Consider the following 26,136-nt stretch of genomic DNA (forward strand, 5'->3'; position numbering starts at 1 on the left):
CATTATGCACGCTCGCACCGTCTAATGACTCTCTAGTTGTATATTTATTTTCAGATTGACAAATGAGGCAAAGTCTCGCACGAAGTATGATGCTTTTTGATGCACGTGAATTCACGTGCAACGTCTTCTATCTTCTATGATTCGTTTCAAATGCTATTCCCATCTGTCGTGATGCAAGAAGCTTCCCATGAAACATTATTTACTGCATGCAAACTTCATGCACTTGTTGGGATTGGGTTGCCTGGGCCAAACTTGTACTGTGGGTCCCACTTCTTCTTGGTGGCTACGAGTCTTGGGAGATGGCTCTGGCCATACCAGACGTTGGGTCCCTCATCTCCAAAAGCGTAGTTGATGTAAGTAGTCAGGTTGCTGAAGCCACTGGTGGCAGCAAGCTGAGAACGGATGGGGCGGCTGAACTGGTAGACTGCTTCGTCATGAGCAGGGCCGTCGTAGAAGTTGTTGATGACGCTGCAGAAGTTTGTCAGTCACTGAACCTCAAGCCGAATCGCTCTCTAGACATACATGATCGTTCCAATCTCACGTCCAGGGTAAACACCCTGTTGCTCGGTGGGCACCGAAAGGGTGACGTTGGTGTTGAACCGCTGGATCGCAATATTGCCATTGTACCATGTCTTGCCCTTGGCCCAGGCATTGAAGCTGTTGAAGACACTTGTGTACGTCGCTGGGTCAGTCTGCTTGGTTCCAACGGAGTAGTGATTGTTCCACAGTTGTCGAATGCAAGCAGCTGGGCCAGAGGCGCCGAAGCCTTGCTTCTGGCTGAGCTGACTCCATGGGATGGTCTGATTTTGCCATCTCACTGGCTTCAATGCAACGAACTGATCAACGACTGGCTTGGCCTGAGCTGGCGTGCCGAAGTAGGAGAAAGTCACGCCCAGAGTCGACTAGCCTAATGTCAGCGGCCGATATGAAAATTACGCCTGTTAGTACGACTTACTGAATTGATAGTGTGGTTGTAGCCCAGGACAATGGTCATTCCCATCTCCTTTGGGTAGGTCTTGTCCATGGACTGCAGGAGCTTGAAGACCGAAACGTTGGCAGTTGGCGGGTAGACAAAGTCCGCCTCGACCAGGTTTCCTGCGTTGGGCGCATCGAAGATCTCGTAAGTCGCCGATGTAATGATACCGAAGTTGGCTCCCGCTCCCTTGACAGCCCAGAAAAGATCAGAGTTCTGCGAAGACGACGCGGTGACGATGTCGCCTGCGGCGGTAATCAAGGTCACAGATCGAAGGGCATCAATGACAAGACCGTGGAGCCCTTGGTACGGACCAATACCCGCACCGATTGTGGCTCCGATCATGTTAACGCAGTAGATGTTTCCAACAGCTGTTTGATCAAGATGTCAGAATCCATTTGGAACCAGCTACTGCGTCGAAGAGACTCGATGCCACTTACGAACAAGCTTGCCGGCATTGTACAGGTTTGTCTCGAAGTCGACAAAAGAGACTCCAGGACCGACAGTCAGCCTGTTGGCGGCGGTGTCGAGCACGTTTTGGGTGAAACCCGACAAGTCGATGTTGGCAGCATTCTGGACCGTGGCGAAACCAGGCTCAGCGCCGTGACCGCCACCAGTGGCAAAGAACTTGATGTTGTTCTTGTTCGACTGCTTGACCTGTAACATGAATTAGCGAGGATAGCTGAGTTTGGAAATTCGATGTCCAACTTACCACACACTGTACGTCCGAGTTGCACGCAGGCTTAACGGTCACCGCGAAAGTTGGCGAATCCCATGTTGACGCCCGCTGCAGAACTGATGTGTTGTAGTTTGCCTGGTAAGGGTAGTAAATATGGGCGCCTTTGGAAAGACAGGGCGAATAGATGGCACTATAGTTTGTTGTCGCAGCCTCGCTGAAGTCATTCAAGGGAAAAGCAGCAACCTGCGGCACAACGGCGGCGACCCACCACAGCCAAGAGAATGAGAAGTACATAGTGGAGCCTGTGTTGATCAGTGAACAATGGCCAAGACTTGAGCAGGGCATGTGTATGGTTTTATACAGTTACACTGCGTTGACACAGCTGGATGCTGGAGCTCGGAGTTATTGTTGTTGCAAGACAAGCTGAGGCGCTCCAAATCGAACACGGCACACCTTCCGAGCATTCGCACATCTCCGTAGCGAGACAACAAGCGGACTTGCCATGTTGCTGAATTGCAAGATTCTCCGTTCTAAACATAATGTCATTCGTCCAGTGCGGCCAAGTGCATGCGTCCAATGGGTGCTGTTGACCACGTAACGCAATCCATCCTCCTGAAAGTCGTTCAGTTGAGGAACTTCATCTGTTTTGTCTCAGAGCACGAGCAACTCATCCCTACAACCCAACCATGAACGACGAGCAAGCCAGCGGCCTCAATGGCATTGCTCAAGAGAACGACGGCAAGACACATGTCCTGATCGCCGGAGCGGGCCTCACTGGTCTGATACTGGCCCATGGCCTGCGCAAGCTGAATCAGAAGCTCGAAGCCCAAGGCTTCCCACCCAAATACAGCTGCACTGTGTATGAGAGAGATGCTTCGCAGATGGTGCGAGGAGGTGGTTTCAGTCTGACCATTCATTGGGCCCTGGAGCACTTGGAAGAGATTCTTCCCGATGACATGGCCTCCCGTATCTACCAGTGTGTTGGCAATCCTGCGGCACTCGAGGCTGGCGACATGGGCAGTTTCACATACCTCAATCTGTCTACTGGCGAGCCTCTCATTCGCGTCCCAGTGCCGCAAGGCTGGAAAGGTGCTCGCATGGCCCGTGTCAAATTCATCGACCTCCTGATGGAAGGCCTTGACATTCACTTCTCGAAGCGGCTCGCAGACATTACGTTTCCAGACTCTGACACTGTCTGCGCCGAGTTTGAAGACGGCGAAAAGGCCGTTGGCAACCTCTTGATCGGAGCTGACGGATCGAGATCTGTCGTGCGTCGCTTCCTGTACGGCGAGGAAAACTCCAAAAATCGACAACTGCCTATTCGAATGATCAATGCTCGTGTCACGTACCCAATGGGTCAGTTGAAGACATCGTACGACATCGACCCACACTTGTTCCACGGAGGAGACCCTGAACAGAACGGATACTGGATGTACGCGCTGCTGGACATGCCCCCTCGAGACCAACCGAACGGTCCCGCATCAGTGCAGCTAACCATTAGCTGGCCATTTGAAAGGGGCTATCTAGGCGAGAAGGAGGGTACAGATCCGCCAGAAAGTTTTGATGAGAAGCGGGATCTGTTGAAGAGGATCTCTCGGAACTGGGCGAGCCCTGTTCGAGATCTTTTGCATAATATACCCGACGACAGCGTTCTTCGCGCTGTGAACATCGAGGAGTGGCTTCCAAGCAATGAGAGAGAACGCAAGACCGATCAGCGAGTGGCAGTAGTCGGTGATGCAGCACATCTGATGACATCTTGTAAGTGATTCACACTCTTCATTCAGGCCAATCTCGAGATACTAACTTTCGAGCAGTCCGAGGTGAGAATGCAAATCACGGCGTGGTCGACGTCTGCAACCTGCTGCGTCTTCTAGGAGAGAGTGGAGCTGGCAAGATCGACATCAAGGATGTAGTGAGCAAGTATGAGGAGGAAATGATATCTCGGACGAGACCAGCCACCGTCAACGCACGGAATGCGTGCTTGGATGCGAATCACTACGCCAACGTGAAACCTGGCAGCATGTTCTTGGCGAGACGCTCGATGTACAGTTAGATTTGGGGTCATTTATTTGTTAGAGAGGGACATGCGACGGCGAATAAAATCGGTGCTATAGAACACCATATACACACATCGTGAACAGACAGCTTGACGTTGGAGGATGTCGCTTATGACTTGGGCTTACCTCCCAAGTCAGGCGCGGTCCTTCGAATGTAAGAGCGGCGGGAGTGTACGTCATTCTTCACGTTCTTTCCATACCATCTGTATTGTCCATTGTGTCCTCGTTTTGGTAGAAGCCCATCTGCTACGGAGCACAAGGCAGCGGTCAGAAACACTACAGTAAACTTGAAGGAGTTGGCTTCAAGCCGGATCTGACTTGGGAGGTAGACTTGAGCGCGTGCTCTAGCATCGGAATGCAACGATTTCCGCACTCGACTACATTCCCAATACCTTTATTAACTGGTGCACACAAGTCCGGCTTTCGATCTTGCCGCCCCACGTTGCAAGGCTGAAGGCGTGACTGGGCTAGTAAGGACACCGAACCACCGGGTGACCGATGACGCACGTATACGACCGGAGTTTCTTGGGCAACTCGGTCTGTACACACCGTCATGGAGGAAATGAATGGGAGTAACTCGGAGACCACCGACAGTCCGGTCGACTAACACTCAGGTCTAATCCTGCCGATATCTGAAGATCGATGCTGACTCCCACTCCAGCCTTACCGATTTTGTTCTGAGGCTCAAACAGTAACCATGACGATCTCGACTTACGACTTCATTGTTGTCGGCGGTAAGTACAGGCTCATGTCCTTCTCGACTTTCATCAAAGCAGTGTACTGATTAAACCAGCCGGTCCGTCTGGAGCAAGCTTAGCACACAAGCTCTCATGTGCTCCAGGCGAGCCATCTGTTCTCCTTCTCGAGGCTGGTGAAGCCAACGAAGAGCCCAACCTCCGTATCGCTGGCGAAAGAAACACTTTCTGGGCCAGTGGTGGCTCCAAGCTTGATCGAGGGTATGTCACTGCACCACAGGCAGCGCTGAACAATCGTGAGCTAGCATATCACCGTGGCACTGGTCTTGGAGGCTCATCTGCTACCAACATTGGGGTCTGGGATTATGGCTGTAAGCCAGATATGGATGAGTGGGCAAAGCAGGTTGGCGACGACTGGTGGAAGTGGAGCAATGTTCAAGCTCGTTTCGCTCAGGTACATCTTCTGGTGGCTCGTCACACCGTCGTATCGCTAACAAGTCACAAAACTAGATTGAAAATCTTCATGACCTCACTCCAGAAGCCTATAGACAGTACGTTCAGCCGAACCCAGCTGTTCGTGGTAAATCCGGGTATGAGAATTCAAGTCTCGTTCCTTGCTGAGAGCGCTAACATGAAACAGACCAGTCGATGTCACATATCCAGCTATCTGGGACCCATGCCTTCCATCCGTTTTCGAGGCGATCAAAGAGCACAAAGTAAGCCGAATGACAGGTCATTGTAGCTGCCCTCTGATGAAACTCAGATACCACTCAACACAGACATCAGCTCAGAGAAGGGCATCGGCATGGGAGTGGCTCCAGCCACAGTACTTGGGACCTCGCGAGTGACATCGTCCTCGGCCTACTTGAAAGCCCCTAAGAAGAACCTCCATGTCGCTACCGGATCCAAGGTCCATCGGGTCCTCTTCGAAGGCAGACGGGCGAGAGGGATTCAACTTATTGGTGGCGAAAAAAGTAAGTAGTTGATGTTCTCCGTCACCATGAATGTACTGACAGATCTGTTTGAGGGTATGCTTCTCGTGAGGTCATTTTGTCTACTGGAGCCATCGATACGCCCAAGCTGCTCATGCTCTCCGGAGTTGGAGACGCAGGTGCTCTGAAGAAGCTCGGTATCCCGACGGTTCTTGACCAGCCACATATTGGTCGAGATCTGAAGGATCATCCGATGGTCAGGCTGGGAGCGACAGTCGCTGAAGATGGCCTTCCAGCGACACCACTTGCGCCTGGGCCTGAGGACATGGCGGCTGCAGCTCAGGGGTACTTGAGGATGGACTCATCGAGACTGTCCACGCTCAGTGGGTTAGACTTGGACGTTCAACAGTATCTGATGAACTCACTACTCCCCACGCATGAGCTATTGCTGGTAAGAGCATTCTCTCAGAACCATGCCTCTACTTTGTAGCTAATTCATAATCCAGCGTGTGATGCCAAGTCCAATCGAGCCAGGTCGTCTCCTGTGGATTGCCGTGCTGGTCCTGATGAACACTCAATCTCAGGGTACGGTCACGCTCCGAAGCAGAGATCCGCTGGACTCGCCTGTCATTGACCTGAACCTTCTGTCTCACCCCTATGACATGGAGTTGGCAAGAGAAGCTATAAAGTGTACCATTCCTATCATTCGGGAGAGCGCTTTCATTCCCACCGAAGGTCTGCCTGTTGGGCCAAAGACTTTCGACGAAGAGGCCATCACGGTATGTGGAGTCGACAAATACATATGTGTATGATGCAATGATCTGTAAAGCTGACAAGTCGCAGCAATATGTTCGCACAACGGCTACGCACCTGTGGCATGCATGTGGGTCGGTGAAAATGGGCAAGCCTGGACGCAAGGATACTTGCGTGACTCCTGACTTCAAGGTTCAAGGGCTGCAAGGCATCCGGGTAGCAGACCTCAGTGTCACCCCTGTGATTCCCAGGTAAGCCACGACAGTCAATTTCCTGGGCGGCGTCTGCTTTCATGCTAACAGCATCTAGCCACCACACTCAGTCCACTGCATACTTGATAGGAGAACGAGCTGCCGAGTTGATCATCGCGGAGCACGGCTTTGGTGTGTAAGTTAGCACATACCCTGCGAGTAGTATCGAACAGAATGAGAGAGTTGAACGAAAATCATGAAGACCCAAGCACCGATTCAGCTGGTTATTGCGTATCCGTAATTTCTTCTACCGCGTTATTAGTTGCTTGCTGAGGACTTAGCGGACACACTTGTTCAAGTACACGTAATTGGAGAGAAGCAAAGCTTGATACTCAACTCAAAGACAACACTGCACAATTCCACTTGTGCCGCATTTCGAGATCTACGTATGAATGCGATTTATTCTCACTCAAAACTTGAGCACAGCCTTGCCAAAGTTTCCTCCTGTGAATAAAGCCAAGAACGCATCCGGTGCCTTATCAATGCCTTCGACTTCCCACGTCTTCACACGAATTGCATCATCCTCCAGCAATTGTCGCACTCGCTGCTGATGTTCTGCAGCATACTTTGGGGCGATATCCTTGTCGGACACAATGAAGCCCCGGACAGTGAGCCTCTTCGAAAAGATGAGATCATATGATCGCAGAGGATAGTGATCCTCCTTAGCAGTGTTGTAGTCAGCGATTGTGCCGCACATGACCACTCTCCCGAAGTCGTTCATCGCAACGATTGCGGCGTCAAGATGCTCTGCTCCGACGTTGTCGAAGTAAACATCAATGCCTTCGGGGGCGAGTCGGGCCAGAGCTTCGGCTGGACTCTCCTTCTTGTAGTTGAAGCCTGAGTCGAAGCCTAGGTCGGAAGTGATGTAGTCAAGTTTCTTGTCTGATCCAACGCTTCCGATGACTTTCATGCCTTCGAGTTTGGCGAGCTGACCGACCATCTGTCCAACTGCGCCGCTTGCTGCCGAAACGAAGATAGTCTGCCCTTTGGCGGGCTTGCCGATTTCGTAGAGACCTCCGTACGCTGTAAGACCAGGCACTCCCAACGCGCCAAGGTGGACACGTAGATCAGAGATCTTGGATTTCTCTTCCAATGGTTTGAGGAAGTGCATCAACTCCTTTCCGACCGTGGTGTATTCTTGGATTGGCAGGTTGCCAACAACAAGGCTGTCGACAGGGAAGGTTTCACTGTCGGATTTGACGATCTTGCCAATACTCCTCGCAATCAAAGGATTTCCAGGCTCCAAGGCAGGTTGGTACGATTTGATGTGCGCTGGTCGCATGCGAGACCTGTGGTAAGGGTCGATACTGGCGTAGAGAGATTTGACCAAAACGCCGCCCGCAGGGCAGTCTGCGTCGGAGTCGTAGGCGGCATCTTTGATCGATATGTGCTCGCCAACGACTGGCAGGCCAGTTGGCACATTGTTGAAGACGAAACTTTTGTTCGGAGCCATTTTCACTAGGTGACAAATGCAGACTTGGGAGAACGATTGCTGCACAGCTGATGTTCTTGAGTACGATAATGGCTTTTCAAGAGGATGTCATCAAATTGACCTGATCCCAATTGTCCTGCTCGCGCCTACTATCATCTTCTAAAGCGAGCTGACTGTGTCGCCATCCTGCAGTCGCAGCCTCGCGCAAGCTCGGAGTGGGGATTGCTCTGGAGGAACCAAAACTCCGGCAGGGATCATCGAGCACACCACAATATTGCAGTACAGCTGCGGGGAGAGTTCCATTGATTGGAATATCAAGGTCTGTCAGACAACACGCACATTGAAGTTAACATCGAGCAACATGGTGAAAACTCTAGTCACAGGTAGGAGTTGGAAATGCTTGTGTTAAATTATTCCCGCTGACGAGAATTCAGGCGGAAACGGCTTCATTGCAGCTCATATTATTGAGTTGCTGGTGGAAAGAGGGTGAGTCGCTCTCACGGCAAAATCGCAGGCTTTGTACTAACGATTTTTCGATAGAGATGATGTCTTAGTAACAGTGCGAAGTCCACAGCAGGGCGACAAAGTTGTGGAGAAGCATCAGGGAAAGGCAGTTCAGTATGCTGTCGTCGAAGACATCACGGCAGAAGGAGCCATGGACGAGGTGGGCTGAATTGGCGAACTCTCAATCTCTTGCTCTTTACTGACCCTGCTTCAAAAGGTCTTCTCCACGAACAAGGACATCGACTATGTTCTACACACTGCATCACCTTTCACGTTCGTCTTTCAAGACGCTGAGAAGGATATGCTGAAGCCGGCAGTTCAAGGAACGCTCGAGACTCTCCGGTCGGTCAAAGCCCATGGATCAAAAGTCAAGCGAGTCGTTGTCCTCTCGTCTGTTGTCTCGTTGATGAATCCGGGCAATGACCTAGATGAGTCTCAATGGAATCCCGTGAACTGGGAGGCAGCGATAGCCAATCCTCGTCTGACATATATTGGCAGCAAGGTGAGACTGACCAGACTGGAAGATGCCGTACAAGTCTAACAACCCCCCAGACGCTCGCAGAAAAGGCCGCCTGGGATTTCGTCAAAGACGAGAAGCCGGCTTTCGACTTGGTCTCACTCAACCCACCGCTTGTCTTTGGACCTGTTGCACACCACCTCTCCAGCTTGGAAAAGCTGAACACATCAAACCAGCGAGTTCTCGCTTTGATGCAAGGGAAGTTCAGAGACGCACCATTGCCGCCCACAGGAATCTACACCTGGGTCGACGTCCGAGATATCGCCCTCGCTCATATCAAAGCTCTCGAAGTCGAAGCCGCAGGTGGTGAGAGATTCGCCGTTATAGGCGGCGAGTTCTCTCATAAGATTATGGCCGACACGATTGGGGCTACGCATCCCGAACTTCAAGACAAGTTGCCTGTTGACGCTGTGGATGACTTGGGAAGCAATGCTTTCCACTACCATGGCTCGAAGGCGGCTGATATCCTTGGGATCAAGTATCATTCGTTCCAGGACTGCGTCGATGATACCGTGGCTTCTTTGCAAAAGTTTAGGGCATAGACAGCAACGTAGTGAACTCTGAAGTCGAGCCATTTTCATACATTTTACAATGTAAACCCAACATTTTGGATGATGTAGCTTTGTCCATGACCGCTTCTTATATTTCCACAGGTTTATACGCGAGCGTTATCGATGGGTCCCTTTGCAGAAGGGTCGACGAATGTGCTTACGCAAACTCATTGCAGCCCATCACTCTTTCCGTACGAAAGATATTTACGTCACTTCCATATAACTTTATGTTCTTGATCAACACTGAAGCTGTCGAAAATACTTCTCCGATTCCTATGTCGTGCAACGCCCTCGTCACTTGGATACTCCCATGTTTTCATCCGTATATCTCAAACCTCTACCAAACATCGGTGACCCTTCGGCATCAGCAAGAACGAGATTGTTGGGTCCATATCAGAGTTCGACATGTCCTCCTTCGTCGAGATGCGAACATTTGGCGCAGCTCTGAAGAACTTTGCTGTTGCGAGTCGCAATTCCATACGAGCCAGATGAATGCCAACGCAGCCTTGGAAAAGTGTCAGCAAATGAGTCTCTCGAATGTCTACAGATCTTGGCGAACTCTCACCTCGTGGTCCAATACCGAAAGGCATGGAAGCGTTCAACATGCTCTTGCTAGGATTCTCCCAACGAGAGGGATCGAATCTTTTCGGAGTCAGTATTAAATGATGTAATTGTATGCAAAGAGTGAACAAACTTTTCAGGGGTTTCAAATATGTTTCCGTCACGATGCAAGCTGTAAGCCTGCGTGGACACCACGACGCCGCCAGGAATTGTATGCTCAGCCAGTGACGCTCCAGCCGGGGGAACGACTCGTGGCAAAGACCCAGGCGCAGCTCCATAGCAACGGAGGGCCTCGTCAATCACATTATTCAAGTACGGCAAGGCTTTGAGGTCGTTGTTCTTGAAGTCCTCTGGCAGGTCTGTCAGTTCACGCAGGAGGTTTTGTTTGACCTTTGAATCCTGACACACGGCCCAGATCAAGTACGTGAGAGTGACGGCTGTCGTGTCTGTGCCAGCTGTGATGAAGGATTGGGCCTCGATGATAAGATCCATGGGGGCGAGGTCTGTTTCCTTCGACTTCTTGACCAGAGCACCGAAAACACTCTTGCTTCGTGCGCTGTCGTCAGCTTCGACGAGCTCCATGAATCGTGCAACTCGCTTTTGCTGGACTTTGAGGATACGTTCTCTGGAGGTCGCAATCTCGTGGAAGAATGGGATGAAGGAGAGGTAAGGTCCAAGAGCGAAGATTATTGGGAACGCGGTGCGCAACGGTAAAATGCTCCCAAGCTTTCCAACATCCTCAGCGAATTGCGTTTTCTGTGGTAAAATGTTAGACAAGCTCTTCTCTTGAAACTCTTCTCTTGAAACGATAATCGGACGCTTTTGGCTCACCTCGCCGCTGCTGACCATGCCAAAAGACTCGCCAAACGTCAGGTCGGCAATAACATCCATCGCCATCAAAGTCCACCATTTCAAGATGTCCGCACAGCCGGTGCGTTTCGACTCACTGAGAATACCATCCACTGCGGCCTGGACCAAGCCTGCGACTTTGTCCTCGAATGCGTTCAGGGATGCCTCGGAAAAGTAGGGACCGAGCAGACGACGTCGCTGAGAGTGGAATTGAGGATCTCGCGTACTGAACATGCTCTGGATACGCCCTCCAGGCCCGTAGAATTCGGACTTAAGGAAGGGGTCACGAACGCGGTGGATTTCGCGAGCAGCATCGACGTCAGAGACATCGACATCATTGGGGCCCAAACGAATTACGGGACCTGAACCATGTCAGCATCTGCGAATTGCTGCGTGCTCACTCTCGAACGCACCGTATTTTTCATGAAGTGAGTGGACATATTGTGCTCGTGTACTCAGCAACGTCCTCACTCGCACTGGCAAGTCGGTCCATCTGGAGATGAGAGTGCCTGGCAGGCGGGCTGTGGGACCCGTGAGGCCTTGGTAGATGGCACGCTATAGTACTGTCAGCTCATGATCGCCCAAGAACAACGAAACAACATACTATCAGCACAGCAAATACTACGAGTGCGGCGACTGCCAATACAAGATGCGAGCTGAAGACGCCAAATGCAAGAGTCTGCCGTTGTACCGCCATGATGCCTCAGGGCACCGCTATCGAAAGAGTATCTATCACAGACCACTAGGCAAAAGAGTCGAAGAAGAACAGAAACAGTCGAGCAAACAAGGGTCACACGACCGGAGTTTTGGTAGACGGCTTGTCCGCAGGCTTCCGGCCAGAAGAGTCCCGCTGTATGAGGAAATCAATGCAGCCAATGAAGTGGAGTCGACTGGAAAGGCTTGGCAGCACGAGGAAACTGCAGTCCATCACGTGGAGATCGACCTCACGGGTGTGATGACAAGTCAGAACATGATTAGAAACGGGTCGCATGGATCTATTTCACTGCTATCGATCGCGATGAACTTGTCGTTCACCGAAGGTCATGTGTCCGCCCATCGAGAGAAGGCTTGCCCAAGGCTCCCAGCGCACAGTCCATCACGGCTTTCTGTAAGTCCGCCGAGACCACAAACCAATCTCTCAGCTGGCTATGTGACACATTCTACGATGACGTTGAGGGGATAGCCAGTGTCGGCTGTGCCATCGGACCCAGAGCGTCTCTGAGGCAAGTTTCTCCGGTCGTCGGCCATCTATTCTTTGGCCGCAAAGGGCAATCTTGCCAACACCCCATATGGCTGCACCATGCCGCTGCTGTTTGACTTCTGAGCCTGCAGATACCTACGATCCTACACTATTCAACCAACCTGGAGTGGATTCAACATCAGACTGAAGTTCTATTCAGCGCTCACCCGGCGCCATGGACTTCACAGACACCAAGACGGAAGCGACTACCGTCCTCCTGTTCGGACCCCAGACCTTGTCTTTCCAAGAGAAATGGTTCCAACAGCTACGATCAGCCATCAACAATGAGAAAGAGAATCAGTGGATGCGCCAGGTCGTTAGCGAGCTGCCTCAATATCTCGAAACTCTTGGACATTCCATCCCAAGCACTGCGTCACACTCATCTGCAGCACTCGCCCGGAGTATCTCCGAGTGGCTAGACTCAGATGCCTCTCAGCCGACTATCGAGAAGCTCCCCAACGCAATCTTGACTCCTCTCGTTATTCTCAGCCATCTGGACCAGTACTCTCAATTCGTCGAGTCAACCGCAACTGAGAACAAGCCCAGCCAGAATCCATGGAACGTTGAGTCCCGCTCTCTCAAGGTTCTTGGCTTTTGCACTGGCTTTTTAAGTGCGCTTGCTGTGGCTTGTGCAAAGAGCAAGGCCGACTTTCAGACCTACGGAGCCACTGCAGTGCGGCTTGGAGCTCTCATTGGAGCCGTGGTGGACGCAGCAGACATTGCCTCGATAGACTCGGCTTCTTTCTCAACAGCATGGAACTCAGTAGAACAAGAAGAAGAGTTCAAAGCCGTCATTGAGCATGACTCGGACGCCTATACCTCTGTATACTATGATGAGACAAGGGCAACGGTTACGACATCTGCCGTCAAGTCAGCAAGCCTTCGTCAACAGCTCAAGCAAAAGGGTCTTGTTGCATCTGAAATTGGACTGCGCGGCAGATATCATTGGCAGGGCCATCGTCAGAACCTCGAAAATCTGGTCAAGTTTACTGAGGAGCGACCTGAGTTGCAACTGCCAGAAGCCAAATCTTTGTTGGTACCGCTTTCTTCGACAACAGACGGAGAGCCAATAACGGAAGGTCGACTTCACCACATCGCTCTCCGAGACATCTTGGTGGAGCCTTGCCAGTGGTACTCGACATTCAACAATGTTGTTGGCGATGGCCTTGACGATGAGGGCTTATCCTATGTCATCTTCGGCGAGGAGAAGTGCATCCCGCCTACAATCCTTCGCCGCATCAACGAGCCGGTCATCTTTATGGCAGATCAGAAAGATGCCAAGAGTAAATTGGCAGCGTTGAACAGCAGAGCTGAGTCTGATTACGGCGATGATATTGCCGTGGTCGGCATGTCTTGCAAAGGTTTGTTGTATTTTCTGACGTTTGCATGCCCTGCTAATTCGATTCTGCAGTCGCCGGCGCAGACGACGTCGATGAGCTTTGGGACCTCATGTGTAAAGGAGAATCACAACATACCGAAGTGCCTGAGTCTCGATTCACATTCGATACCCAATGGAGAGAGAAGGATCCTAACCGGAAATGGTTTGGAAACTTCCTCCGCGATCATGACTCTTTCGACCACAAGTAAGATTGTTTGATGCCTTGGCCAATGTCCTTGTTTGCTAATAGGTTTGCAGATTCTTCAAGAAGTCGCCCCGAGAGGTCTCTTCCCAAGATCCACAGCAACGGCTGTTCCTCCAGTCAGCATATCAAGCTGTCGAACAGTCGGGCTATTTCAATCAACCGAACCCTGACAAGCGTGTCGGTGTCTTCGTCGGTGTTTGTGCTGCAGACTACGAAGCCAACGTGGCATGCTATGCGCCAAACGCCTTCACTGCAACCGGTAATCTCAAGAGCTTCATCGCTGGCAAGATCAGTCACTACTTCGGCTGGTCTGGACCAGGTCTTACGATCGACACTGCATGCTCAGCTTCTGCAGTAGCCATCCATCAAGCCTGCAGGGCGATCCTAAGCGGCGAATGCACCTCGTCCCTTGCAGGAGGCGTTACGATTATGACAAGTCCGCTTTGGTTCCAGAACCTCGCGGGTGCCACATTCCTGAGCCCGACTGGAGCCTGTAAGCCCTTCGATGCAAAGGCAGATGGATACTGCCGTGGAGAGGCGATTGCTTCTGTCTTCTTGAAGAAGATGAGTCAAGCAGTGGCCGACGGTGACACTATCATTGGAAGAGTTCGAAGCACGGCGGTGTATCAGAACGACAACTGCACGCCTATCTTTGTACCGAATGCTCCGTCACTTTCGACTTTGTTCGAAGATGTAGTCGAGAAGGCTCGACTGAGGAGAGAAGACATCAGTCTGGGTAAGCCGATTCCGTCTCTTCTTTCAAAAAAAATTCTGCTAACCATTCCACAGTGGAGGCACACGGCACTGGAACCCCAGTCGGTGACCCTGCCGAGTATGAGAGCATCAGAAGAGTCTTGGGTGGACGCTCGCGCCGTACTAGTCCTTTGCACCTAGGGTCCGTCAAGGGTCTCATTGGACACACCGAGAGCGCTTCTGGTGTGATGGCTCTCATTAAAGTGCTTCTGGCCCTATACCACGGCTACGTCCCACCACAAGCAAGCTTCCAGACATTGAGCTCAGGGGTCAAGGCTACGCCAGACGACATGATCGAGATCAACAAGCAGCTTGTGCCTTGGAAGCCTGCATACCGTGCTGCATTGATCAACAACTATGGTGCATCTGGCTCGAACGCATCGATGGTCATCTCTCAAGCATACGCTACGAGGAAAGTCACGCCGCCCGTCATCAGCGCCGGAGAAGCTTTCTGGATACCTGGCACCGATGAACGGAGTCTTCGCGAGTACTGCATCCGACTTCGAGCTTTGATATCAAAGCAAAAGGCGTCATCGGAGGTTGAGGTCTCAGTGGCCAACATCGCCTACAGCCTGGCTCGACAATCTAACCGCACACTACCGCTCGGTCTGATCTTCCAGTGTGCCTCTGTGCAGGAGCTGGAGAACAAGCTCACTGGCTTCGTTGACGGTAAAATCAGTGGCGCTATTACCACCCGACCACAGCCACGTCCAGTCATTCTCTGCTTCGGTGGCCAAATCTCACAGAGCATCGGTCTCGACAAGATGGTCTATGATCGATACGGCCTTCTCCGATCATACTTGGACCGGTGCGACTCCATCTTGGTGTCCCTTGGATTTGAAAGCATCTACCCAACTATCTTTGAGAAGATGCCTATCACCGATGTGGTCAAACTTCAGACAACCTTGTTCGCCTTCCAGTACTCATGTGCCAAGAGCTGGATCGACTCAGGCGTGGAAGTGTCTTCGGTTGTTGGTCACAGCTTTGGCGAATTGACAGCCATGTGCGTGGCCGGTGTCTTGTCTCTCAAGGATACCATCCGTCTCATTGGTGCTCGTGCCCAGTTGGTCAAGGACTCCTGGGGTCCTGACTCTGGCGCCATGATCGCTGTCGAGGCTGAGCTTTCCGAAGTGCATGAGCTACTTCGCAAATTCCCTGAGACTGGATCGAGCGAGCGAGTTCCATCGATTGCTTGTTACAATGGCCCCAGAAGCTTTACCTTGGCTGGCAGTACCGCGGCCATCAAAGCTGTTGAGGCTGCAGCCCGCTCGATGCCAGGAATCCGAAGCAAGGTCCTCAGCGTCGCCAACGCATATCACTCCACTTTGGTTGAGCCACTGGAGGAACAACTAGCTAAGCTAGCGAAGGGTATGCTGTTCACAAAGGCGCAGCTGCACTGGGAGAGAGCAACGGAAGAGCCCACGGACACGAAGCTCACTCCAAGCTTCTTCGCCTCGCACATGCGCCAGCCAGTGTATGCCAATCACGCATTCCAGAGGCTGAACCAGAAGTTCCCTTCCGCAATCTGGCTAGAAGCTGGCTCCAATTCTACGATCACCAACATGGCAAGCAGGGCTCTTGGCCCACCGAAGACGTCTCACTTCCAGCCAGCCAACATGTGCGGTTCCGCGGGTCTACAAAGCATGTTGGACATGTTCACCAATCTGTGGAAGGAAGGTCTCTTGGTTCACCACTGGAATCACCATGCTTCTCAAGCTCGACTTTACGATGTCGTTCTTCTGCCTGCGTATCAATTTGAGAAGTCTAAGCACTGGCTAGAGCTCAAGAAGCCGCAGCCAGTCGTCGAGGCTGCACCAGAACCAGTCAAGGAAGAGCCATTGCCTGCTGGACTGTTCACTTTCGTTGGATACCAGGACGAAGCCAGATCACATGCTCGCTTCCGAGTCAACACCATGATTAAGAAGTATGAGGAGCTTGTATCTGGACACGTCGTCGCCGGCACCGCTCCGATCCTGCCAGCAACAGTTCAAATCGACATTGTCATTGAGGCCTTGCTTAGTCTCCGCCCAGATTTCGAGGCTTCGAAACTGCAGCCTGAGATTCACAACGTCTCAAACCAGATTCCCGTCTGCGTCAACCCATCTCGATCTGTTTGGGTCGACCTGCGTTGCACAGACTCTCACAAGTGGGACTGGGAAATGAACAGCAATGGTCCTGATGGATCTCAGAAGTTGCTCCACGTAAAGGGTCAGGTCTTGCTGCGCTCAGCCGAAGATCCTAAGCTGTCTGCAGAGTTCGCCCGCTACGAGCGTATGATCAACCACAAGCGATGCCACGATCTCCTTCACCACGAGGACCCGGACGACATCATTCAGGGACGCAACATGTACAAGACCTTTGGTGAGATCGTCAACTACTCCACGCCATACCATGGCTTGCAGAAGCTGGTCGGAAAGGACGGAGAGTCCGCCGGAAGAGTTGTCAAGAAGCGTTCTACCGATTCGTGGCTGGACGCTCATCTGTCGGACTGCTTCAGCCAAGTTGGTGGTTTCTGGGTCAACTGCATGACCGATCGCAAGCCGACAGATATGTACATCGCCGCTGGATTCGAGTCCTGGGTCAGAGCACCTCAAGTCCAGCGTGTGACCTCTGAGGAAGACGATGCGGCTGACGACAACCCCATCTCGTGGGATGTCATGGCCATCCACCAGAAGGAGTCAAGCAAGCAGTACACGACCGACATCTTCATCTACGACTCGGAGACGGGAGTACTGCGCGAAGTCATCTTGGGTGTCAACTACTCACGAATCCCGAAGTCGACCATGACGAAAAGTCTGCTTCGACTCACTGTGAACAACCCATCAAGCAAAGACACAGCTGCTCCGTCGAAGGCAGCCCAGTATGTATCGCCACATGCCGGCGAGACCGCAGGCCCACCGTCGACGAGCACCGCAAAGAAGAGTTCGGCTGCAGCTGCTCCCGTCGCAGCTCAACCAGAGCCTGCAGTAGAGCCAAAGGTGGTTGAGAAAGCCCCCGCCAGCAAAGAGGGTGGCTCTAGGAGTCTGTCCTCCGTGATTGAGACCCTAGGTGAGCTGACGGGTCTCGAAACCGATGGTATAAAACCGTCGACGATGCTTGCGGACATTGGCATAGATTCTCTAATGGGAATGGAGATGTCCCACGAGCTGGAGGAATCTCTCAAGTGCACGCTCGACATGGATCAGCTTGCTGACGCCACCACTATCCAAGATGTAGTCAACGTTGTTGCTGCAGCTCTTGGAGAGGATGCCATCGACGGCAATGAGTCGACCGATGACTCCACCAGTGAGGAGGGTGATGCAACTGGCTTGCAGACTCCTGAGCCGAGCCCAGGGACTCCTGACACGAACCTCTCTGATGATGAAGCAGAAGAACTCAAGCCCGACTCTACCGCCCATCTTCAAGTCCCAGAGACTGCCGTCTTGGAAGCATTCGGGGAGTCGAAGCTGCTAACGGACAAGTTCATCGAAGACTTCAAGTGCAGTGGCTACCTTGACAACATCAACCCCAAGCAGACACAGCTATGCATTGCCCTCATTGTCGAAGCATTCGAGGAGCTCGGTTGCCCGATCAAGTCAGCCAAGTCCGGCGATGTTTTGGAGCGCATTCTGTATGCCCCCCAGCATGGACGACTTGTGCAGTATCTGTACGAGGTTCTGGAAACCGATGGTCGCCTGATCAACACAGATGGTGACGTGATCACCAGGACTGCCGTCAGCGTACCTTTCAAGTCGAGCAAGGAGATCGTCGACAGCCTCGTGGCAGCCTACACCGACCACAACTTTGCCAACCGCCTCACCTACTACTGCGGCGGCTACCTTGTGGATGTGCTTAAAGGTAAAGCTGACGGGGTCAAAGTCATCTTTGGAAGCGAAGAGGGCCGCAACCTCGTTGCAGGCCTCTACGGCGAGTCTCTCCTGAACAAACTCTTCTACACTCAGATGAAGGATATCGTCAGACGCCTGTTCTCTCGGCTTCCCTCCGGAGGCTCTGCACCGTTCAAGATCCTTGAGATGGGCGCGGGTACAGGTGGCACAACCCAATATCTCGTCCCATTGCTGGCGGAACTGACTGCCGAGTTCAACGTGCCGGTGGAGTACACTTTCACAGACTTGTCGCCTTCGTTCGTGGCAGCTGCACGCAAGAAGTACAAATCCTACCCATTCATGAAATTCTTCGCCCACGACATCGAGAAGCCGCCGTCGGACGCATCCCTGGTCGGATCACAACATCTTGTCGTTGCAAGCAATGCCGTTCACGCAACGCACAGCCTTCCTGTGTCGTTGAAGAACATCCACAAGTTCCTCCGACCAGACGGATTCGTCATGATGCTGGAGATGACAAGCCAAGTCCGCTGGGTAGACATGATCTTTGGCCTGCTCGAAGGCTGGTGGCTATTTGACGACGGACGTCCACACGCCCTCTCCCATCAGTCGAACTGGGAGAAGGAACTCCACGCAGCAGGTTACGGGCACGTCGACTACACTGATGGTCACCACCCTGAGAACACCATCCAGCGTATCATCATCGCCAAGGCGTCAGGATCCCAGTATGATCACCTCCCCATCTCGGCGAAGGGATTCTGACGAGCTTTTGACAGGCATGATCGACTTCCTGTGCCGGTGAAGGCTGAAGTTATTCAGCAGCTCGACGACACTTCGGCAAGGGAATCTGCGGTAGATGGATATGCGAAGAAGTATACTAGCGATTTTGTTCGGCGTTCAGCGAATTCCCCTTCTAAAAGCGACGCTTCCTCCGTGGTCTTGGTTACTGGTGCTACTGGAAGCGTAGGCAGCCATTTGGTCGCTCATCTGGCCGCCCTCCCCAACATCTCGAAGGTCATTTGTTTGAACCGACCATCTCGCAGCCTTGGCCCTGACGCCCGGCAACAACAGGCCTTGAAGGACCGAGGCATCGATATCAGCGAAAGAGATTTGGCCAAATGCATCGCCCTGGCATCCGACACCTCCAAGCCTCGTCTTGGCCTTGCAGAAGACCAGTATACGGAATTGACCAAGACTGTCACCCATGTTGTCCACAACGCGTGGCCCATGAGCGGCAACCGACCAATCCAACGATTCGAGCAGCAATTCCAAACCATGCGCAACCTCATTGACCTCTGCAACGAAGCAAGCAGCAACCTATCTCGAGTCATCTCATTCCAGTTCATTTCCTCCATCGCCGTCGTCGGCCACCATACCTTCCTCACTGGCAAGCCAAACGTACCCGAGGAAAAAGTCAAGATCGGCTCTGTGCTGCCAAACGGCTACGGTGACGCCAAATGGGCCTGTGAAAGAATGCTCGACGACACACTTGGGAAACATCCTTCGTACTTCCGCACCATGAGCGTGAGACTCGGCCAAGTCGCCGGCAGCAGCAAAACAGGATACTGGAACTCTCAAGAGCATCTCAGCTTCCTGGTCAAGTCCTCACAGACACTTCGCTGTCTGCCGGATTTCAAAGACGGCTTATCTTGGACACCAGTCGACATGGTAGCCGGAACGCTGTCAGACCTCCTCCTGCAGACCTCAACACAGCCTTACCCAATCTACCACATCGACAACCCCGTCCGCCAATCTTGGAGCAGCATGATCCGCGTCTGGGCGTCTGCTTTGAATATCCCATTGACGAACGTTATCCCCTTTGAAGAATGGGTAGCTCGTGTGCGACACTTCCCTGGCTCGGTGGAGAAAGACAATCCTGCATTCAAGCTGGTGGATTTCTTGGATGGCAACTTCTTGCGTATGTCGTGTGGTGGGCTTTTGCTGGACACTGATAAGTCGAGGAAGCACTCACCTACGTTGGCGGGTGTTGGGCCTGTTGCTGATGAGGTTGCGATTTCTTATATCGATTACTGGAAGAGGAGTGGGTTTTTGCCGCAGTAAGATGAGGTTTGATTTCGATTAGAGGACAGAGATGGCGTTATGAATTTTTGTTGATAGTATCTCCTCGCATTGTTCGCTGCTAGCCGCAAGTTATCACAGTATAGACCATTCTGACTCCTGTTTCCTCCTTCCCGTGTGTCTACACTTCATTTCGTCTCGCGCTTGCAATCTAGATACAACATTAGCTCAAGAGATATTACCGCCTGGACTTGCAACTTGGTGCGTCTGCTCCAAGCGTTTACTGGTGAATCCGACTATTTCTTGCTAACTTTACTGTGCCCTTTATGCTTGAGGGTTTTCAGTGGCTGAAAGCTGCCGAGAAGACATCGCGATGAATGAGTTTGTTCACGTCCGGTCTTCTTCCTTTAGCAAGTATGTCACTTGTGGCGAAACCAACGATCTAATGAACTGCTAGTACCACATTCTGTTATAGCGCGTCACAACGGCCGACATCTAGGTCTGATATCCTCGTCATCCCGCTCAAAGTTGAACGCATGCCACTATCATCTCTCTGATTGTACTATCGACTAAGCCTTCGATAGTATCTAAGAATACATAGACAGCTCGAGACCACTGGAGATAGGTGTTCTACTATCACCGCAGCATGAAGAATAGTGCTGTCAAGCTCCAAAGCAGTCAACAGTGGTCTACCTCGCCCAGCCAGAGTTCGTGGCTCCTTTCGGCGACCGAAACCAAAATCAAGCAAACTCCTTGCAGCCGTGTCTCCACGCGCACACAACGTGGCAACGAGAAACATATTTCGCATAGTGTGTGAGAACCGTCTGAGCACTTTCCCTGCATTAATTCAGAGATGAGTAGCCCTGATTCGACGTGGTGTAGTCGTGAAGGATTGGGAAGCTGAAGTCCAGACAAGGCTGGAAGATTGGAAACTCCGACAACGATGCTGCGCACCGACTATTGCACAACGCTCTCGCTCGCCGGTCAGCACAACGACGGGGTCACAGAAACAACATGGAGTTGGGAACAAATGTTGTGGGTGAGATTGTCGTGGAAGAAATGAATAAAAATCGAACCTGTTCACCGTTGAAGTAAAATCTTCAGTGTGGGCAGATCAATCCAACTCATAGTACCATTGTAGCAACGTCCATTTTCACAGACACAATAATCTATACCGTCCGCGAAGATGTCCACCCAGACCCTCGAAGGGTTCTCTGAGGAGATCCTCAACCTCACCCACACCCTCACCAAGCTCATCAGGGACGCCGGCCTGTCGCAGCCTTCTTTCGACGCCAACGCCCCCAACAGCTACCCCGTTGGCAAGGAGTATGAGCAGATCCACCGCACCCGCAAGGCTCTCGTCGATGCCACTCAGGCGATGCAGGACTTGGCTGCTGGTCCCTTTGACCACATCACCAAGTATGCTGATGTCGTTAGTATAAGCCATTTTGCAAAGCAGCTCAGACCTTCGTATTGACATTCTGTGAACCCCAGATCAAGCATGACCTGGGTGCCTTGAAGGTCATCACCGAGTTCAACATCCCAGAGCTCGTTCCTCTCGAAGGCGATATCTCCTTCGCCGACATCGCCAAGTCCCTCGGCCTGCCAGAGTACCGCATCCACCGCATCATCCGCCACTGCATGACCTTCCGCGTGTTCCGCGAGTCCCGCCCCGGCTACGTCGCCCACACTGCTCCCTCTGCTCAATTCCTCAAGACGCCTCTCCTCCGTGACTGGTACACCTTTAACCTCGACGAGGTCTGGCCAGCGGATGTCCAGCTCGCCGAGGCTCTCCGCCGCTACGGCGACAGCGAGGAGCCTGGTGAGTGCGCCATTGGTCTTGCGTACAAGTTCGACCAGGACAAGACCTACTGGGACTTTATCGCCAACGATGGCGAGGGTGCCGACAAGGGCTGGAGGATGAAGCGTTTCGCCAATGCAATGAAGGTCATTGCAGCTAGCTCTGCTCATCACCATGACTTCCTGCACACTGCCTTTGACTGGAACAGCCTTGGCAATGGTGGCAAAGTTGTTGATGTGGGCGGCAGTGGTGGGCATGGTAAGTACAATCAAGGGCAGAAGATAACCCAGTTCCGTGTCTGAGAAACCTCGCTGACCTTTCGCCCTTCCCTTCCAGTCTCCATCGAGCTCGCAAAGGCCTTCCCCAACCTCAACTTCGTCGTCCAAGATTTCCCCCAACTCGAAAAGACCTTCAACACCAACGTCCCCAGCGACCTCACCTCCCGCGTCAAGTTCGAGCCGCACGACATCCTCAAGCCCGAGATCCGCAACGACGGCGACGTCTACCTCGTGCGCTCCATCCTGCACGACTGGTCGGACAAGTACGCCGTCAAGATCCTGGCCAACTTGGTCCCAGGTCTCCGGGACGGCGCTCGTGTCATCATCGCCGACTTCATCATGCCAGAGTCTGGCCAGGGTCCTAACTGGATCGAGCGTATGGCGACTGGCAAGTCCATGCAGATGATGACTGTCGTCAACGCCAAGGAGAGGACTGAGCAGGACTGGATCGATGTGACCAAGAGGGCTGACCCAAGATATGAGGTTGAGTCGATTGTCACTCCTCCTGGTGCTGCCACTTCGGTGTTTGTGTTCAAGTTCAACGCAAAGGCATAGAGTGTGCGTGCTCTGGGGTAGAAAGCAGGAGTTTGTTTTGCATAGACACCAATCAATTTCTTATGTGGAGCGAGGAATTGTACTTCTCACTATCTTCGTCGTTCCGCTCAAAGTCCAACGCATGGGAGTGTCTTCCCTTCAACCCGTAAGAACTGACCCTGCTCTTGAAAGACCTCCAGATTGCTTGAACAGCTCGGGAGCAATGGAGAAAGCGGTTCCACCTTGGATCCAAGAGCTGGTTTAACAAACTTATGAGATAGTTGATCTTGAAATTGCGACGAACTGTATGAGTGAGGTCTATAAATATCACACCTCCTCAAAATCCGTACTCCCAGCAACCTCCCTCGCCGCCTCAACATCCCTCCTCAAACTCTCAATCTTCGCCTCAAACCTCCCCAAACAATCCCTTCCCAACGGCAGTCTCAGCAACTTACCCTTCAAACCCCCCGCCGGCCCGCTCCCACTGACAACCTCCACGATCCTCTCCGCAGCCTTGGCAGGATCGCCTTTCTGAGTCCCCGCCACAGCCTTGAATCTCTCCAGAACCTGCTTCACGACGGGATACTCATCCACATGTTCTAGGTTGTTGGTGATGTAAGCCCCTAGAAAGTTTGTGCGGAAGGCACCAGGCTCCACGATCAGAACCTGTATGTTATGATCGGCGACATCACGCGCTAGAGCCTCAGACATCCCCTCTAAAGCGAACTTGCTTGCAACCACAAGCAGGCAGACCGTCAATGCCCGCAACACTGCTGATGTTGACTATGGTTCCACTTTTGCGTTGGCGGAACAATGGCAACGCGGCGCGAATGAGACGGTAGGGACTGTAGAAATTGACGTCCATCTGAGCGTGGACTTCCTCGTCTGCGAAGTCCTCATTCGCGCCGAGGTATGCGAGTCCGGCATTGTTGATCAGAACGTCGATGTGTCCATGGATCGCTTGGGCTTCTTTCCAAACAGAGAAGCAAGCTGGAGCGTTTGTCACGTCGAGCTCGAGGACGTGGCCTCCCTGTTTCTCAATCTTGCTGACCGCGCCATGAGCTCGTTGGCGGTTGCGAACAGTAGCGATGACTTTGTGGCCTTGGTCAAAGGCCTTGAGTGCGAGCTCGGTGCCGAAGACTGATGAGGCTCCCGTGATGAAGAAGACCAGGGACATCGTCGTGAAAGTTGGTAAGCGTGCAAAATGAAGTTTTGAGCCTTTTGTGTTGGGTCTATTCTCTTGTCTCTCGTAGTCATATATATATGTATAGCATTGTGTATAGCACTGCATCTTTCATTCACGACTCCACCTCGAATAATCTAGCCTTTTTGAGCTATTTTGGTTAGCGTTCAATGGCAACGAGACTCTGTGCCCTATCTCCGTCAAGTTCGTGAATGGAAAAAGTCTTGCTATACTGTCGACGATGTCAAAAAACCACATACGATAGCGGTGATAGGGATATGTCCGCGAAGTGTTGTCTCCCATGCGACTGTCAATCGTGACGGCGTGCTTGAAGGAAGCTGGATGGTTCATGGTCGAAGACAACCATCATAACAGGAAACGGGTCTGAGGATGAATGACAAAGTGTCAAGAGCTGATACATCAAACTCCTCTTTGTCTGTGGATACATAAGGCCCAGACACCAATGACCACAGTTCGGCCGTACATTCAGCCGTCATTCTCCCCCGACGCCACGAAACAATGGACAAGCACCACCAAAAGCTTTTCCCAATCACAAAGTAACAACCACCTTCTTCGCCGACACACCCCTAGCCTGATAATCAAAAGCCTCCTGGATGACATCAAGCCCATGCCCAAAAACAATAGGCTCCGGTGCAGGCACGTAAGACTTGTCCGCCAAGGCCTTGGGGAGGTAGTCAGTATACACCGCCTTTCCAACACCGTTATTGGTAAGGGTATCAGCGAAGATGAACTTCCACCCGATGCCGCGAGTCATGCCCTTCCACCACATGGAGATTTGCCACGAGAGGAACTTGCAGATGATCCGGAGCATGACCATGTTCTTGGGGGCGGGGTGTGGTTCGGGGTAGTTGCCGCAGGCGATGAACTTGTTGCCTTTGCACTTGGGGAAGACGTCCATCATCGTCTCGGCGCCGCCGCGGCCGAGAGATAGGCCGCCGGCAATGGGTCGGTCGTTGATGGCTTTGAGGAGGGTGTGCTTGATGTTGGGATCGTTGTAGTCGAAGACTTCGGAGGCGCCGAGCTTGTACATCAGGTCGGAGTTGCGAGGCGAGCAGGTGGTGAAGACTGTGTAACCGGATGCAACACCAAGTTGGATGGCATTGCAGCCCACGCTGGTAGCACCGCCCCAGACGATGAGGATTTCTCCGCGGGAGCCAGGGGTGGTATCGGTAGTGGGTAGCTCGAGTTTCAGCTGGTCGTCCTGGTAGAAACCGCAGGCAGCGGTGGACACCGCCAAAGGCATGACAGCGGCCTGCTCGAAGGTGACACTGTCAGGAATAGGGCTTGTCATATGCTCGAATAAGACGGTGAAGTTCTGGAAAGCCCCTTCGGCAGGATTGTTGCTCTCCTTGCTCATGCCCATGGCATGGCCGACCACTCGATCCCCGGGCTTGAACCGGTCAACGCATGAGCCCACTTCGACCACCTCACCGGCAACGTCGTTGCCCAAAATGATGGGGTACTTCAACCATGGGAACATCATGTCACCCATTTCTTGCTTGGCGCGTTCGACGGGGTTGATCGCAACAGCCTTGTTCCGGACGATGACATCGTATGGGCGAGCGGTAGGGTAGAGGGCTGGCTTGACTGCGAGAGGGCGCTGATTTGCAGCCACCAAGAAGGCAGCGGAATTGCTCGGTTCGAACATGGTTGCGAGTCGGTGGGCTTCGTGTTGGTGAGCAGGCTTAGAATGGAATACCGACCAAACTTCGATCAGTAACAGCTAGCTGATAAGGTCAGAAATATGATCACGATCGGGACAGTGGACGCGTTGTTGGTGCCATTTGTGGGCGATGGAGGCCTGACGCCAGTGCCATTGTAGTGATGGCATGGGCTGCGTGGAGTAGGCGGAGTCACAATTTGTCCTATACAAAGCGATTTGCAGGCAGATGGAGTCTCTCCGGCGCTGGCGGTCACCGGTAGATAGGTAGTACAAAGAGCAAGCTGAGCGCAGCTGGGCCCGCAGGATGGAGAAACAGAAAGTCCATGAATACGACGAGTGGCAGGTCAAGTCTTCGGCGCCGAACCCCCGGATGATCTGCAGCGAGTGCGAACAGCGCTTGCAAAGTGTGCCCTCATCGTTCCGGGCAAGTAGTAGAACATGTGGAGCTGCTATTGGATCTCCAACTTTTTACCAACGACTGCG

The 26,136-nt window shown here is 52.5% G+C and overlaps 10 protein-coding genes across 10 annotated transcripts; 5 read left to right on the forward strand and 5 right to left on the reverse strand.

Moving 5' to 3' along the window:
* Nucleotides 1–215: 215 nt before the first annotated feature.
* Nucleotides 216–1,946, reverse strand: M409DRAFT_16570 (uncharacterized protein; the record flags this gene model as incomplete). The annotated part of the gene is made up of 5 exons (XM_033803672.1): nucleotides 216–468; nucleotides 523–902; nucleotides 956–1,344; nucleotides 1,414–1,630; nucleotides 1,686–1,946. 5 exons carry the CDS (start codon nucleotides 1,944–1,946, stop codon nucleotides 216–218), a joined length of 1,500 nt encoding a protein of 499 aa, XP_033673496.1.
* Nucleotides 1,947–2,338: 392 nt separating this feature from the next.
* M409DRAFT_49163 (uncharacterized protein) lies at nucleotides 2,339–3,705 on the forward strand (the record flags this gene model as incomplete). Its single annotated transcript, XM_033811167.1, has 2 exons — nucleotides 2,339–3,410; nucleotides 3,467–3,705. 2 exons carry the CDS (start codon nucleotides 2,339–2,341, stop codon nucleotides 3,703–3,705), a joined length of 1,311 nt encoding a protein of 436 aa, XP_033673497.1.
* Nucleotides 3,706–4,406: 701 nt separating this feature from the next.
* M409DRAFT_16572 (GMC oxidoreductase) lies at nucleotides 4,407–6,480 on the forward strand (the record flags this gene model as incomplete). Its single annotated transcript, XM_033803673.1, has 9 exons — nucleotides 4,407–4,443; nucleotides 4,503–4,858; nucleotides 4,915–4,994; nucleotides 5,045–5,120; nucleotides 5,168–5,378; nucleotides 5,432–5,787; nucleotides 5,843–6,115; nucleotides 6,180–6,340; nucleotides 6,399–6,480. The coding sequence occupies 9 exons, from the start codon at nucleotides 4,407–4,409 to the stop codon at nucleotides 6,478–6,480; spliced, it is 1,632 nt and encodes a 543-aa protein (XP_033673498.1).
* A 269-nt stretch (nucleotides 6,481–6,749) lies between these two features.
* Nucleotides 6,750–7,793, reverse strand: M409DRAFT_16573 (uncharacterized protein; the record flags this gene model as incomplete). The annotated part of the gene is made up of 1 exon (XM_033803674.1): nucleotides 6,750–7,793. The coding sequence occupies one exon, from the start codon at nucleotides 7,791–7,793 to the stop codon at nucleotides 6,750–6,752; it is 1,044 nt and encodes a 347-aa protein (XP_033673499.1).
* A 340-nt stretch (nucleotides 7,794–8,133) lies between these two features.
* M409DRAFT_62378 (uncharacterized protein) lies at nucleotides 8,134–9,335 on the forward strand (the record flags this gene model as incomplete). The annotated part of the gene is made up of 5 exons (XM_033815143.1): nucleotides 8,134–8,155; nucleotides 8,207–8,258; nucleotides 8,313–8,436; nucleotides 8,494–8,692; nucleotides 8,737–9,335. 5 exons carry the CDS (start codon nucleotides 8,134–8,136, stop codon nucleotides 9,333–9,335), a joined length of 996 nt encoding a protein of 331 aa, XP_033673500.1.
* A 338-nt stretch (nucleotides 9,336–9,673) lies between these two features.
* M409DRAFT_16575 (uncharacterized protein) lies at nucleotides 9,674–11,451 on the reverse strand (the record flags this gene model as incomplete). Its single annotated transcript, XM_033803675.1, has 6 exons — nucleotides 9,674–9,849; nucleotides 9,910–9,986; nucleotides 10,039–10,661; nucleotides 10,737–11,116; nucleotides 11,168–11,309; nucleotides 11,359–11,451. The coding sequence occupies 6 exons, from the start codon at nucleotides 11,449–11,451 to the stop codon at nucleotides 9,674–9,676; spliced, it is 1,491 nt and encodes a 496-aa protein (XP_033673501.1).
* Nucleotides 11,452–12,169: 718 nt separating this feature from the next.
* M409DRAFT_35387 (uncharacterized protein) lies at nucleotides 12,170–20,215 on the forward strand (the record flags this gene model as incomplete). Its single annotated transcript, XM_033810388.1, has 7 exons — nucleotides 12,170–13,355; nucleotides 13,406–13,577; nucleotides 13,631–13,770; nucleotides 13,897–14,313; nucleotides 14,367–17,194; nucleotides 17,252–18,879; nucleotides 18,931–20,215. 7 exons carry the CDS (start codon nucleotides 12,170–12,172, stop codon nucleotides 20,213–20,215), a joined length of 7,656 nt encoding a protein of 2,551 aa, XP_033673502.1.
* Nucleotides 20,216–21,359: 1,144 nt separating this feature from the next.
* Nucleotides 21,360–22,807, forward strand: M409DRAFT_16577 (uncharacterized protein; the record flags this gene model as incomplete). Its single annotated transcript, XM_033803676.1, has 3 exons — nucleotides 21,360–21,605; nucleotides 21,668–22,232; nucleotides 22,311–22,807. The coding sequence occupies 3 exons, from the start codon at nucleotides 21,360–21,362 to the stop codon at nucleotides 22,805–22,807; spliced, it is 1,308 nt and encodes a 435-aa protein (XP_033673503.1).
* Nucleotides 22,808–23,113: 306 nt separating this feature from the next.
* On the reverse strand, nucleotides 23,114–23,963 carry M409DRAFT_62382 (uncharacterized protein; the record flags this gene model as incomplete). The annotated part of the gene is made up of 2 exons (XM_033815144.1): nucleotides 23,114–23,502; nucleotides 23,540–23,963. The coding sequence occupies 2 exons, from the start codon at nucleotides 23,961–23,963 to the stop codon at nucleotides 23,114–23,116; spliced, it is 813 nt and encodes a 270-aa protein (XP_033673504.1).
* A 556-nt stretch (nucleotides 23,964–24,519) lies between these two features.
* M409DRAFT_49171 (uncharacterized protein) lies at nucleotides 24,520–25,638 on the reverse strand (the record flags this gene model as incomplete). The annotated part of the gene is made up of 1 exon (XM_033811168.1): nucleotides 24,520–25,638. One exon carries the CDS (start codon nucleotides 25,636–25,638, stop codon nucleotides 24,520–24,522), a length of 1,119 nt encoding a protein of 372 aa, XP_033673505.1.
* Nucleotides 25,639–26,136: the final 498 nt, after the last annotated feature.

The sequence above is a fragment of the Zasmidium cellare genome (assembly GCF_010093935.1).
Source record: "Zasmidium cellare ATCC 36951 unplaced genomic scaffold M409scaffold_2, whole genome shotgun sequence".
NCBI classification, from domain to species: domain Eukaryota; kingdom Fungi; phylum Ascomycota; class Dothideomycetes; order Mycosphaerellales; family Mycosphaerellaceae; genus Zasmidium; species Zasmidium cellare.